This window comes from Daktulosphaira vitifoliae, unplaced genomic scaffold (assembly GCF_025091365.1).
Source record: "Daktulosphaira vitifoliae isolate Bord-2020 unplaced genomic scaffold, ASM2509136v1 Scaffold_13, whole genome shotgun sequence".
Taxonomy (NCBI): Eukaryota; Metazoa; Arthropoda; class Insecta; order Hemiptera; family Phylloxeridae; genus Daktulosphaira; species Daktulosphaira vitifoliae.
Window position 1 is genome coordinate 80,330 of NW_026099584.1, and position 11,581 is coordinate 91,910.

Sequence of the window (11,581 nt, forward strand, 5' to 3'; positions counted from 1 at the left end):
GACTTTTAGTATATTATAATAAAAAAAATGTATTTTCTATAATTCGAGTAAAAAGATTTTTATTTTGGCAATTTAACTTTTCTTAACTCTAAATGGTAACTTGATAACTTTATTTTTATCACTAAAATAAACGTTATTTTTGTATAACAATATTTGTTAATCAAGGAATAATACAATTTGTCTGAGTTACATAAAGAAATTATTCTATAAATTTAATTTACATTTATACAAATTAGTAAAATTGATTTCAATTGCAACACTTTTAATAGTTTAACATTATGATACGCTCACTGATGATTAAGTTTGAACGAATGTTTCGATGACTTATGAGTTCAGGCGTTCCATATAGGCAAGCTAACTTTCAAGTCCTCGGCAAGTGACGTAGACGCGCACTGTATTTACCAATCGAGAAAAATTGTGAAACGGTACTAGGGACTCAGGAGGAAAGCAATGAAGGTGGGCAATTTGATTTCCGAGACTCGGTAATTTACAAAAAAAAAAAAGTTGAAAATATAGTACTAGGAATTCAATTTTGTTAAATTTTTAACTTTTGTGAGGTAAATATTTGACTTATGACTTTTTCAGTAATAACTTTTTTATGTAAAATATTCATATCTACAATTTTTTTCTTATAAACTTTTATGTAGAAGTCATACATTTTGAGATAAACTACAATTATTGAAAAACTACCCTCATGATTGAATTTTCAACCCTCTTGAGGCACGGCTTAGGGTTGACCGAAATTAATGAAATTTGACACAAATTATTTTTTTATAGTTTTGAACAAATTCCGGGGGTAGCCTGTTCAAATTTAAAAAAATGAAAATTAAGGACCACCCTAATATATGTATATATTTATATATTACACTTACAAATCATAAAACTTGTAATCAGGATATAACTAAAGAAATAGGAGATCATGTTGTTTTTGAAATATTCTACCAATTTTTGAAAATTAAACACTATCTACAGATTTGCATCCAAGCGTTTTTTATGATAGTGATTTTAATCACCGTCAATAACTTCCAAAATATTTATCCACAAGTTTTTATCGACCAACCATATGTTAGATAGATAATTTTCTAATATTTAATTTGGTAAAATGTACATTTCCATTCACAAAAAAATAGTTGATTTTAAGGGAAAAATAGGAAATATAAAAACTTATTATTATTATTTTTTTTTTTTTTAGAGTGCGTAGAGTAATATTAACTTTTGAAAAGAAAAAATAATACTATATTTTTATAGATATTGCTCGAATTATAGTTATACAATCAGTTAGTTACAAAATATTAAATTATACTAATCCATTTATGTTAAGAATATATTTTTATTTATTAAATTTAACTATATAATTTTTAGATATTATTTTTTAAAATAATATCTCAGTAATAATGTTTATGCACATAAAATAAAATTTGTGATGTATATAAAAATCCATTTAGAGTTATATTTTTTTTTTTAAGATTAATAGTTCAGAAAAAAATATTTTATAATACTATAAGTTATAAATAGTGTCTATTCAATAAGATATATATATGCAATTATAAGTAAAGCTAATAAAAATGTATTATTTTAATTATATCTTTATTGCAATTAAAATAATTTCATAGTTCTCTTATACTAGATGTTTTTAATTTAACGACTTAATTTGGACAGTTTCTTGCTAGAGGTGGTAAAGTGTATGAAATTTTAGTGGTAGGTCTATTTTCCCAATCCCCTGGAAACCGTTCACCGGTACTTCTGTTGCATTGCATTGATAACGTACTATCTTCGTATACTTTGTGTAGAACTTGGTTTCTCATTGGTGTCCATTCTACTGCTTTGTAGTTATCACTTATTCCTTGTTCAGTAGATGTTGGTTGCCTCTCCCATCTGTGGAATATAAATTCGCATCATGTCTACTACATCTATATTTGAATCATGATAGAAACACTTACTCTTTTAAAAACTTAAAATAAGTCCGAAGATTTTGATCACTTATTGAGCTTTTACATACTTCCAGTTCGGTTTTAGGATAATAATAAACATAGTTAACACACATTTCATCGGTTATACTAAATCCGCCCAAAGTAATGTTTTGACGGAATTCTGTATTAAAATGGCACGTAGTTATCAATGCATCACCCTATAAAATATATAAATTTATGTATAATTTTTAATAAAAAAAATTATTAATAAAATTATCAATAATCAAGAACAGACGACACAATGCACCAGGAAGATTATAATGATGTGTACCGATAATTAAAATGAAAAGCATGATCTTCATAATATTATTAAATGTCAACTTTTGTGAAATCTTATGCTATAAATTACTTAACATTAAATATGTTAATATAGATATTGAATGAATTAATTTTTTTTATATTGTACCAGTAGTTATGATACTTTCGGTATTTTTTTATAGATTTAAATACTTATTATTATTATAGCTCGACAATCACTTTCTGTGATTGTTACTATTTTTAAAGATCAGTTTAAAGAAACAGTGCAACAAGTTTTAAGAGATTTTTAAGATTTTCGGTTAGTTAATGATTCTTACAGTCGTTAAATACAAAATTCTTCCATAATTTTATAACATAAGCAAAACAGATCACGAATGCTTTCAAATTTCATCTATTATGAATTCTTTAATCTTTCAGTTCGACAGACTTGATCAAAGAAACTTACTAATACTAAAATAGAAAATGAATTATAGTATATACTATTATAACACAATGTTATCAAAAACAGTTCCGACTAACGACCCTTTTATGATTGTCTAGGTTAGTTATACATGTTTAATTATTACACAAGTATATGATCTACTCTAGCCGCTACCGCTGTTTCAATCGAGTAATACAACCACATTATAGTTTTTAATTTCGGTGTGTTAATTGTCGCCTGTTTGCTATTGTTGTAATTAATTAAAAAATCTCCAATACTGAACTGTGCAGCAAATCCCGAGGGTTATAACATATTTTGTTCTTTATCTTTTCTATTATAATAGAATAATCTACATTATTTTTTTATGTTTTGTTTTTATTCCCGTATAGTTCTCTAAGGAGCGCCCTTGTACGTGTTTCATCGGTCATCGCACCGTCGAAGCTATTAAACAATCGTCTCAAGAGTTAAATATATTATGGTAAAATCAATTAGAGTATTTTAATTACGCTTGTCAATCAGGAAATATATATATTTTTTTATCTTTATTTTGAACTTTTTTTATTCTGAGCTTAAAAACATAACTATTTAATGTTCCAAAATCTATATTAATACTGTGATTACAATTATAAACTGTTTTTATTTTTATTTCTTAATAAATATTTGTTGTAATTAATTAACTACATTTTAGAGCAATTATATAATGAAAGTTAGTAAGAACATAATAGAGTAGGAGATTACAAATTACTTAAATTTATAAATAATGTAAAAACTCACTGGCAGTACTCGAACTGGTCTTTTAAGTAATCTGATTTCTTGAAAGTGGGTACTGTAGTGATTGTCTCTATTAAGTTCCGGTAGTTCTTGGCCATCTCGTACATGTTTTGTGTAGATCTTCGTACCTGTTAAATGAGTGTGAAGTTGAGATCCAAAAACTTCAATTCCTGAGGGTGGTATACTCTGGTATTAGAAAATAATTAAAATTTCTAATATTAGCACAAATATTCATTGATTAAAGTTATTATTAAAGCTAGGAATTATATGCATTTATAAATTTATATAAACTATTCATAACACTAGCAAATTTTTTTAAAATGACTTGTAAAATTAGTTTTTGTTGAATGTGTTATGAAGACGGATGTGTACGTATGGTGTGTGCATAGATATGTGGGAGATCGTGTCAAGTGGAAGTTTAGGAAAGGGTGGCCAACCCAAAGTAGTTGGGATAAAAGCGAGGAAAAAGAAGAAGACTTGGAAACTTAGTAATATGTTGTTACTTCAGTTATAGTTAAGGGAGGATTAGGGCAGTTTATCTCACCCTAAAATAAAAAATATTTCTACTTTACTATACAGAATGTTCAGTAAGTAAGAAAACAGATCAATTGTTACAAACGATGAGAACAATAGAAACCCGTTTCCTTACTTAATGAATATCCTATATAATTATATGACAAAGTTTCACAAAATTTAAACGCTCTAAAGTGACTCAAAAAATATATATAAAGGCGCATAACACCTAGACTTTGTTATAATTGTTATAACTACATGGAGTAGCTTTTACAACTGTACTAGTTTTTTAATTAAAAAAGCTCAACGTGGTTTCATGTCGAATGACTTCATAAACCCTATCAATTAAAAGTGTGTCTCTAATCAAATTCCTTTTCTTGTTAATAATACAGATCTACAAAATTAAATTTTTTTAATCACCAGAGATGAAAATATACTTTTCTAAATAAATTTTTCGGGTGGTATCAAATCTGAAATTAAATATTCTATTACCTCTTGTTTTTAATATAATTACTGATTAGTAAAAAGAAATTAATTACACAAACTAGAAATTTCGTCAAATATCCATATTTTTTGCTTTTTAATTAGTAATTATAAGGGCCGGTGTGTCCGAGTCAGTAACGCGGTATTAGTCAGTAGGGCGGCTTCATTTGCCGAACAATAGATCAGTTCGGTAATTGAAGTCGTCATCCCTCTCTCCGGCGACGGACTAACCACCCGTCCTGGAGTATAAATGATTAAGAAATCTCCTCTTATTGTCTACGGCTCTTAATGGGCTGATAAAGCGATAAAAAAACAAAAAAATTAGTAATTATCTCAAAAACTGGAAGTGATAAAAAAAAATCTACTTGAAAATTTAAAATTTGCACGAAAAATTGATCAAGAAAAGTATATTTTCATTTCTGATGGGAATTCCTTGTAAACTATGTGAATTGTAATTTTTAGAAAAGAAGAACATAGTTATTGTATATAATATGTAGATTCTATGGAATAATGTAAAATCATTACTTATTGAAAAAATTGTTATTCAACAAGCTCTGAAATTAAGAAACTCAAGATTTTCTCGATTCTTTACTAGTATAGGACTGAATTGATTATGCTAATAAAATTTATAGTTGTATTCTGAAGTGCACATGATAAAAACAATCATGGATGAAAAATAAAAGTAGCGAGATTCTAAAATATTTTCTAAATTATTTAAGAAAATGTCAGATACTTGTTATTTTCAAATTAACGTTGAAATGTAAAAACAGATTTCTTTATTGTTGTTTAATGCAAAAATTGATTGAAAATAGACGTGCATAATGAACTATAAGGGCTAAAAATAAATCTAACGATGTTTACTGAAGGTTTTATTTGATTACTGTGCAGAGAATTAGCGTATTTTTAAATATTTCATTTATTAAAATATTAAATTATCGATTTATTATTGGCAGTAAATATCGAAAAAAAGTGTTATCAGTTCAGCCTCATAAAAATTAATAATACGATAAATGTCAATTGACCAGCGCTATCTATCTCTAAAACGTAATACTATCAAACCTAGAACAAACTAAAATCAAAACATTAACATAAATGAATAATTTTTGAAAATAAATGATTTATATTTCTTAAATTATTCATAAATTAAACCTAATTCGATTTATTAAATACATATTTTAAATCTTTACATGATAATAAAATTAAATAACTAAAATGCGTTAAAAATTTCATGAATAATTAAACTATCATGCTTTCTATTAGAATCCTTTTATTAACACAAATGTAAAATATTTCGTGACGAAATATAAAAATAATTTATTAATATAATATATAATTATATATAATATATATTATATTTATCAAAATTATCAAAATAGTTAACATTTGTTAAGAATCATACTTCTGCAGTACATTCGGATATGCAGTAACCGCTCAGTGTGAAATCGGATTGATTAGGAGGAATAGCCATTTTATCAGTATACTCTAATCCCAACTCCACTACTGCGGCATCGTACTTCCTCAAGTTTGGTGTTATATACAACCTAATACCAGAGCTATCCACTATACCTGAGAAGTTTATACATCTATATAAATAATTTTCAAATATAATTTTTATTTTATGTTATTTACCTTTAATCAAACCAGGATTATTATAGTGTACTTCTAACATTACAAATTCATTGAAATCTGGTCCACCGATGGGTAAGCCAGCTTCCTTAATGAATAGAAATAAATAAGCAAAATTATGCGAGTGTGTATTTTAGCTATCAATAAATATATTAAAAGTTCATACTTCAGGATAAACAAAAGCTGGTGCTCCCATAGCCCAAGCAGCTATAACTTTCTTACACACTTGCGTTTTGTATGGCCGTTTTTCATTAAAACATGGTCCATCATAAAGAGGCATATTGTTGCCAGCACCGGCTTCACAATGAAAGACTTCTATATGATGTACCACCCCTCTGTTTTTTTTCTCAATAACTGACTCAAACTAATTAAATATTCATTACATTACATTCATTATATGCTACCATTTTATAAAGGATGATTCTTTTAACACTAGACACTCAATTTCTCTTGAAATAATCATTTTTTTTGTGAATTTTGTTTTAGGCTTTTGTTTATTACATATGTATTTATACTTATGTGTTATAAAATATTTTTTAAATTCATTCCTTATGTCTTATAGGAATATAAACTTTAATTTTTAAATGTATAGATTGTTCAGTAAGTAAGGAAACGAGTTTCTATTGTTGTTATTGCTTGTAAAAATTAACCCGTTTCCTTACTTTTTGAACACTATATTTATTTGACTATAACATAGAAAATTATATAATTAAGAAAATGACCGGTCTATAACAACTTTTGGAAGTGATAGTTATAGTAATCACTCTCAGATATTATTTGTACTTGTTCCAACTACGGCACGACCCCAATGTGATGGTTTTTTTATCACATTTATAACATTTAAACCAACTAAAATCTACATAATCAACAATATTTGTTTTACGCATTGGTGTATTAAGAAAAAAATAGTGATAGGGGACCAATCCCCTCTAATTTTTTTTGAAAAATATTTATTTTGGTTTTAAACCTGTATAACTCTTCATTTTTGTCATAGTAACGAGGTGGATGATTTACATAATAATTATAAGAATCTAACTGACATAGAATATATATTTAATATTTTAGATTTTTTCTTCTTTTCAGTAGATAAAAACTACTTTATAATTTTGAACTAACTTAAATTGTCCTTTTTATAAATTTACAAATGCGATGTTTATTTTCTGCATTGGTATTATTAAGAACTTTCATGTTTGGGGTACGAGGTTTGAACCTAAACTGCCGCAGTGACTTTGATTGCACTTCTTTCTTAATTTTTTTTATTTTAGAAAATAAGGTTTAAAAATCATTTGATTTATATTTCATTTAGATTGATTGATTTCTACGAATATAAATGACCCCATCATTGTAGTTTCCCTTTGTGAGAAGAAATTTATAATTCGTGTTAAAATTATTTTACTATATGGTTAATTTTTGTGGCTGTTATTCATTTTTCCCAACTCTCATTTGACCAATTTTTTAACGATATGGAAAATGATCATAACTTGTATCTATTTGAAAATAATAACGTTAAAAATTGAAAAAATATGTCTCATTTATCAATTTAAAAGTTACTTAGTCCAATTTCGCTATATGGACAAAATTTATTTTGTCACTTATGTATTAAATATCGAATTTGATTTAATATGGTAATCGATTTCAAATACAAATTTGTATAATTTTACTTTGTTATTTGTTTATTTTTTGACTCTAATATGGTCTACTACTAGTCTATACTATTATAATTATTTTTCAATAACATAACACTGGATAAAATATTTCTAAAAAAATTATTTTGAATTTCAACTGAATTCATCAATGGATTTTTCCAATTATAATTCATTTTTTTAAAAAGCTCAATTTAGTTCTTTTAATGGTGTGCGTTTTATTCAGTCCATAAATTTGCTCAACTTTTACTGGACCAATTTTAATNTTCAGTCCATAAATTTGATCAACTTTTACTGGACCAATTTTAATGAATCATACGTCAAAATATTTCGATTTATATCTAATTGCACTTATAATCACCAAATATTGAAAAAATTACTTGTTTTTTGAAATTTAGACAAATATCTTAAAATAATGCAACTATACAAATCGGCAGTTTTAAAAAATCATCTGCAATTTAAAATTACTATAACTTTTGTTTAAAAACGCTAATCGTAATGAAATTTAAATAAAAAATCCTAGATGAAATATTATTTTATGGGATATGCTTTTATAGTAACCCAATAAAAATCATAAGTACAAGAGGAGTTTAAAAAAGACCACTCACGCATGTTAATTTTTTTTTACCCAATTTTGATATGTTCCGGAAATACTGCGTTCTTAAACTTACATCAAATTGAACATTTTAAATATATAACGACATAAAAATAATTCCGGACGACTGTTCCACTATGAGAAATTGGATGTCAAATATTTTTAATAGAAATATTTCATTTAAAGTATGTATTTTTAAAATTAAATATCACCACAAATAATAGGAGCGATTTCAATAAAAATTTTAGTTATCCTTTCTAACTCTTTGTAATTAAATAGATGCTACAATTGAAATTATCAGAACTTTATTCCGTATAATTATATCCTATAGTATTTTCAACATACTGTTATTCAAAATATTCCATGCCTAGTTTCCTCTATGATTTTGTCCGCCGACGTGTTGTTGAATTGTATTTTAACCTATAGTTTTTTATATGTTAATACTCGTTGTTAAATAATTAGTAATAATATCACAAATTAAAGGTGATGGAAAAATCAAATTGCAGATTTGAAATTAGCGCAAAATATTGATCAAGGAGAGTATATTTGTGATTCTGATGGACATTCTATGTAGGCCAGTGTATTCATTCATAATCAACAAAAAATTATTTTTTGAAAAGTGTTGCATCAAACCCTTAAATTATTATATGCGTTGCCATAAAAGTGACGAAATAAATAACTACTTTATAACTTCTCCTTAAAAATTACAACATTAAATTGTTTAATATCAACATCATACTAAATTTAATAACTATAATAAGAATTTTTTCATATATTATACTTATAAACTAAAGAACAACTAATGAGGATATAATAAATGTAATAGGAATTGAAGTTTATTTTGAAATAATCCATCAATTTCCTAAGCTAGATAAATATGCATAATATAATTTTAAAGTATAAATTGAATACCTTTATAAGGTACAAGGAATTAATAAAACAATTTATGATTGAAAAATTGAAAAAAACATGTACCTAATAAAAACCAAAATAAAATGCTCATCGATATTTTAATTTTGTAAGTAATTGAGTCGAGTAATGATAAACGGATCACTCTGTATAACAGTTAAAAATAAAAATATCCATGTTCTTCCGAAAGATAATTATATAATTTAAATATTATGTCAAATGTATTGAAAAAATTTCAGATAAAATAGCATACTATAAATTAATTTTTAAATAAGTTAACATATCTGAAATCATAGGATTTTCATATTGGTATATTGATATATTGGATATATATTGATATCATTATCATTATTAAATTATATCATTTTATCTAAAATATCACATGACTTTTTGAGGGTAAAATTTTACTCGTTAAATTTATCATAAAACTTTTATAAAATTTCCAATAAAATTGATAATTAACATACAAATGACAAAATTTGACTTGACGACCTTTTCACAAAAACCGTTCATATGTTTGAATCAAATGAAAGAAGATACTAATCGATTTTTATTTTAAAAATTAAAGTAAACTCTCCCGTATTAAAATATAAAAAAATTCTAATTTGAAACATAATGTTGAAAAAAACAACTTACTCTAACAATGTGATGTTTAAACGATAAATCTAAAGGAATTTTCATCACGTGGCACCAGTAAGTAGTTTCTTCGGCAGGCACGTTAACATTGTTGGCCAAAATATCAATTTTAGAAACCTTATTAGGTAATTTTACTGGAGGTCTCTCAGGTTTTAACAGCTGTACTCTTTGCATACCTTTCTTTTTAGCTTGCGATACTAATAGACCATTTACAGCAAACAATGGGCCTCCACCTATCATCCAAACTATGTGAGTTGTTCCACCCTTTTACAAAATAAAAATTGGTTAAAAAATGTTCTGAAATTGCATTAAACTTAACTTTTTGAATAAAATATGAAGTTACTTCAATTAAATAGTCATTTTGGTCATCACAAGTATCAAACTTTCTTGAAAATGTTAAAGCTATTAAGCCATCGTGAAATCGAGTTATGTCAAAATTGGTGCAATCTTGCTGCTCGTCTATGAATAATCTTCCCACATCATCAGCCCAAGCATCCTATAAGATATAAACGTACGATTGTTTTTTATTTTAATTGTTTTTAATTACTTATTTTAAAGGTAATCTAAAAATTAAACAAATTTAATAGCAGAATTTGCAAAAAAAAAATGTTATTTAATACTTTTAAACTCTATTACTCCACTTAACGGTAAAAGTTCTCAAGTGTCATTTAGGTCAAATAATTTCCTCGCTATATTTTTTTGATAATTTTACTTTTTAAGATTTAAGTGAGTACTATATTAATTTTCATAAATTTACATTGGACGTTAAAATAGTTGTTATTTTTTGCTTAATCGACACACATTTAACTTATATTAAATTAAAAATCAGATATTTCAATACTTTGTGAACATTTCCGGGGAGGTTTAAGTTAAAATGGTAAAATTAAAAGTGAAAGAGGCGAAATAAATTAACTGTAAATATAACAAGTTCACGACATTTGTTCTTACCACCATACTAGTGTGGCCTTTCCAGTCGACCCACATAATACAAAAGTCTGCTTCAGTGTAATTTCCACGATTTGAAAATCCCAGAGCCCACCAATCAAACGGACTGGATACATTTAAATGGGCTTCGAACATAACCGATTGGTCAGACGGGTCTAGTGTCCAATAGAGTGTCATGCCTCCAGATTCATCCAGAGGAACAGTGTATACTCGATTACTGGCCAGTGCAATGATACAACACCAACCACTTCCAAGCAACCATAGGACTGCTTGCACTAACTTTAGCATGGCAAAATTACACTGTCCAATGCAAACTGTAAAGTATGTTGTTTGACGATCAACGCTAACAATGTTCAAGCGACTGAAAAACGGACTGTCGTGTGCCGTTTAAGTCAAGAGTTGGTTGTTCGTTTGGCGTCTCGTTGACGACGCATAGACACTCGATCGCATCAAGTGACGTCATGGCTGAACAAAACGCTTTACTTGTCTGTTCAAAGTGCTTCGAAATTTTAGACTAGTCATTATTACAAACAATTCTATAAGATCAAAAAGTTTTTCTTTTAAGAAATACTCTCTTTTGTTATTTGATCCGATAAAATGATAGTAAGTTATTTTAATCAATCAATGTTGATTAAGCAAATCAATTTTTTTCTATGTGATAATATTTCATTAAAAAATTTATTCTAAAATAAAGAAATAAAAATAATAATGGAAGATTTGCAAAATTTAGAACCTTTTATGTTCAGTAGTCGTTCATTAGTGAAATATAAAACAATTTATTTTTAAATATTACAATTCAATAAGCGTTATA

At 26.5% G+C, this 11,581-nt stretch overlaps 1 protein-coding gene across 1 annotated transcript; it reads right to left on the reverse strand.

Moving 5' to 3' along the window:
• Positions 1-1,440: 1,440 nt before the first annotated feature.
• LOC126908822 (dopamine beta-hydroxylase-like) lies at positions 1,441-11,264 on the reverse strand. The gene is made up of 9 exons (XM_050691118.1): positions 10,774-11,264; positions 10,169-10,321; positions 9,826-10,089; positions 6,209-6,406; positions 6,046-6,130; positions 5,816-5,982; positions 3,424-3,606; positions 1,941-2,128; positions 1,441-1,875 (listed from the first exon to the last, which is right to left on the reverse strand). Exons 1-9 carry the CDS (start codon positions 11,056-11,058, stop codon positions 1,647-1,649), a joined length of 1,752 nt encoding a protein of 583 aa, XP_050547075.1. The 5' UTR covers positions 11,059-11,264; the 3' UTR covers positions 1,441-1,646.
• Positions 11,265-11,581: the final 317 nt, after the last annotated feature.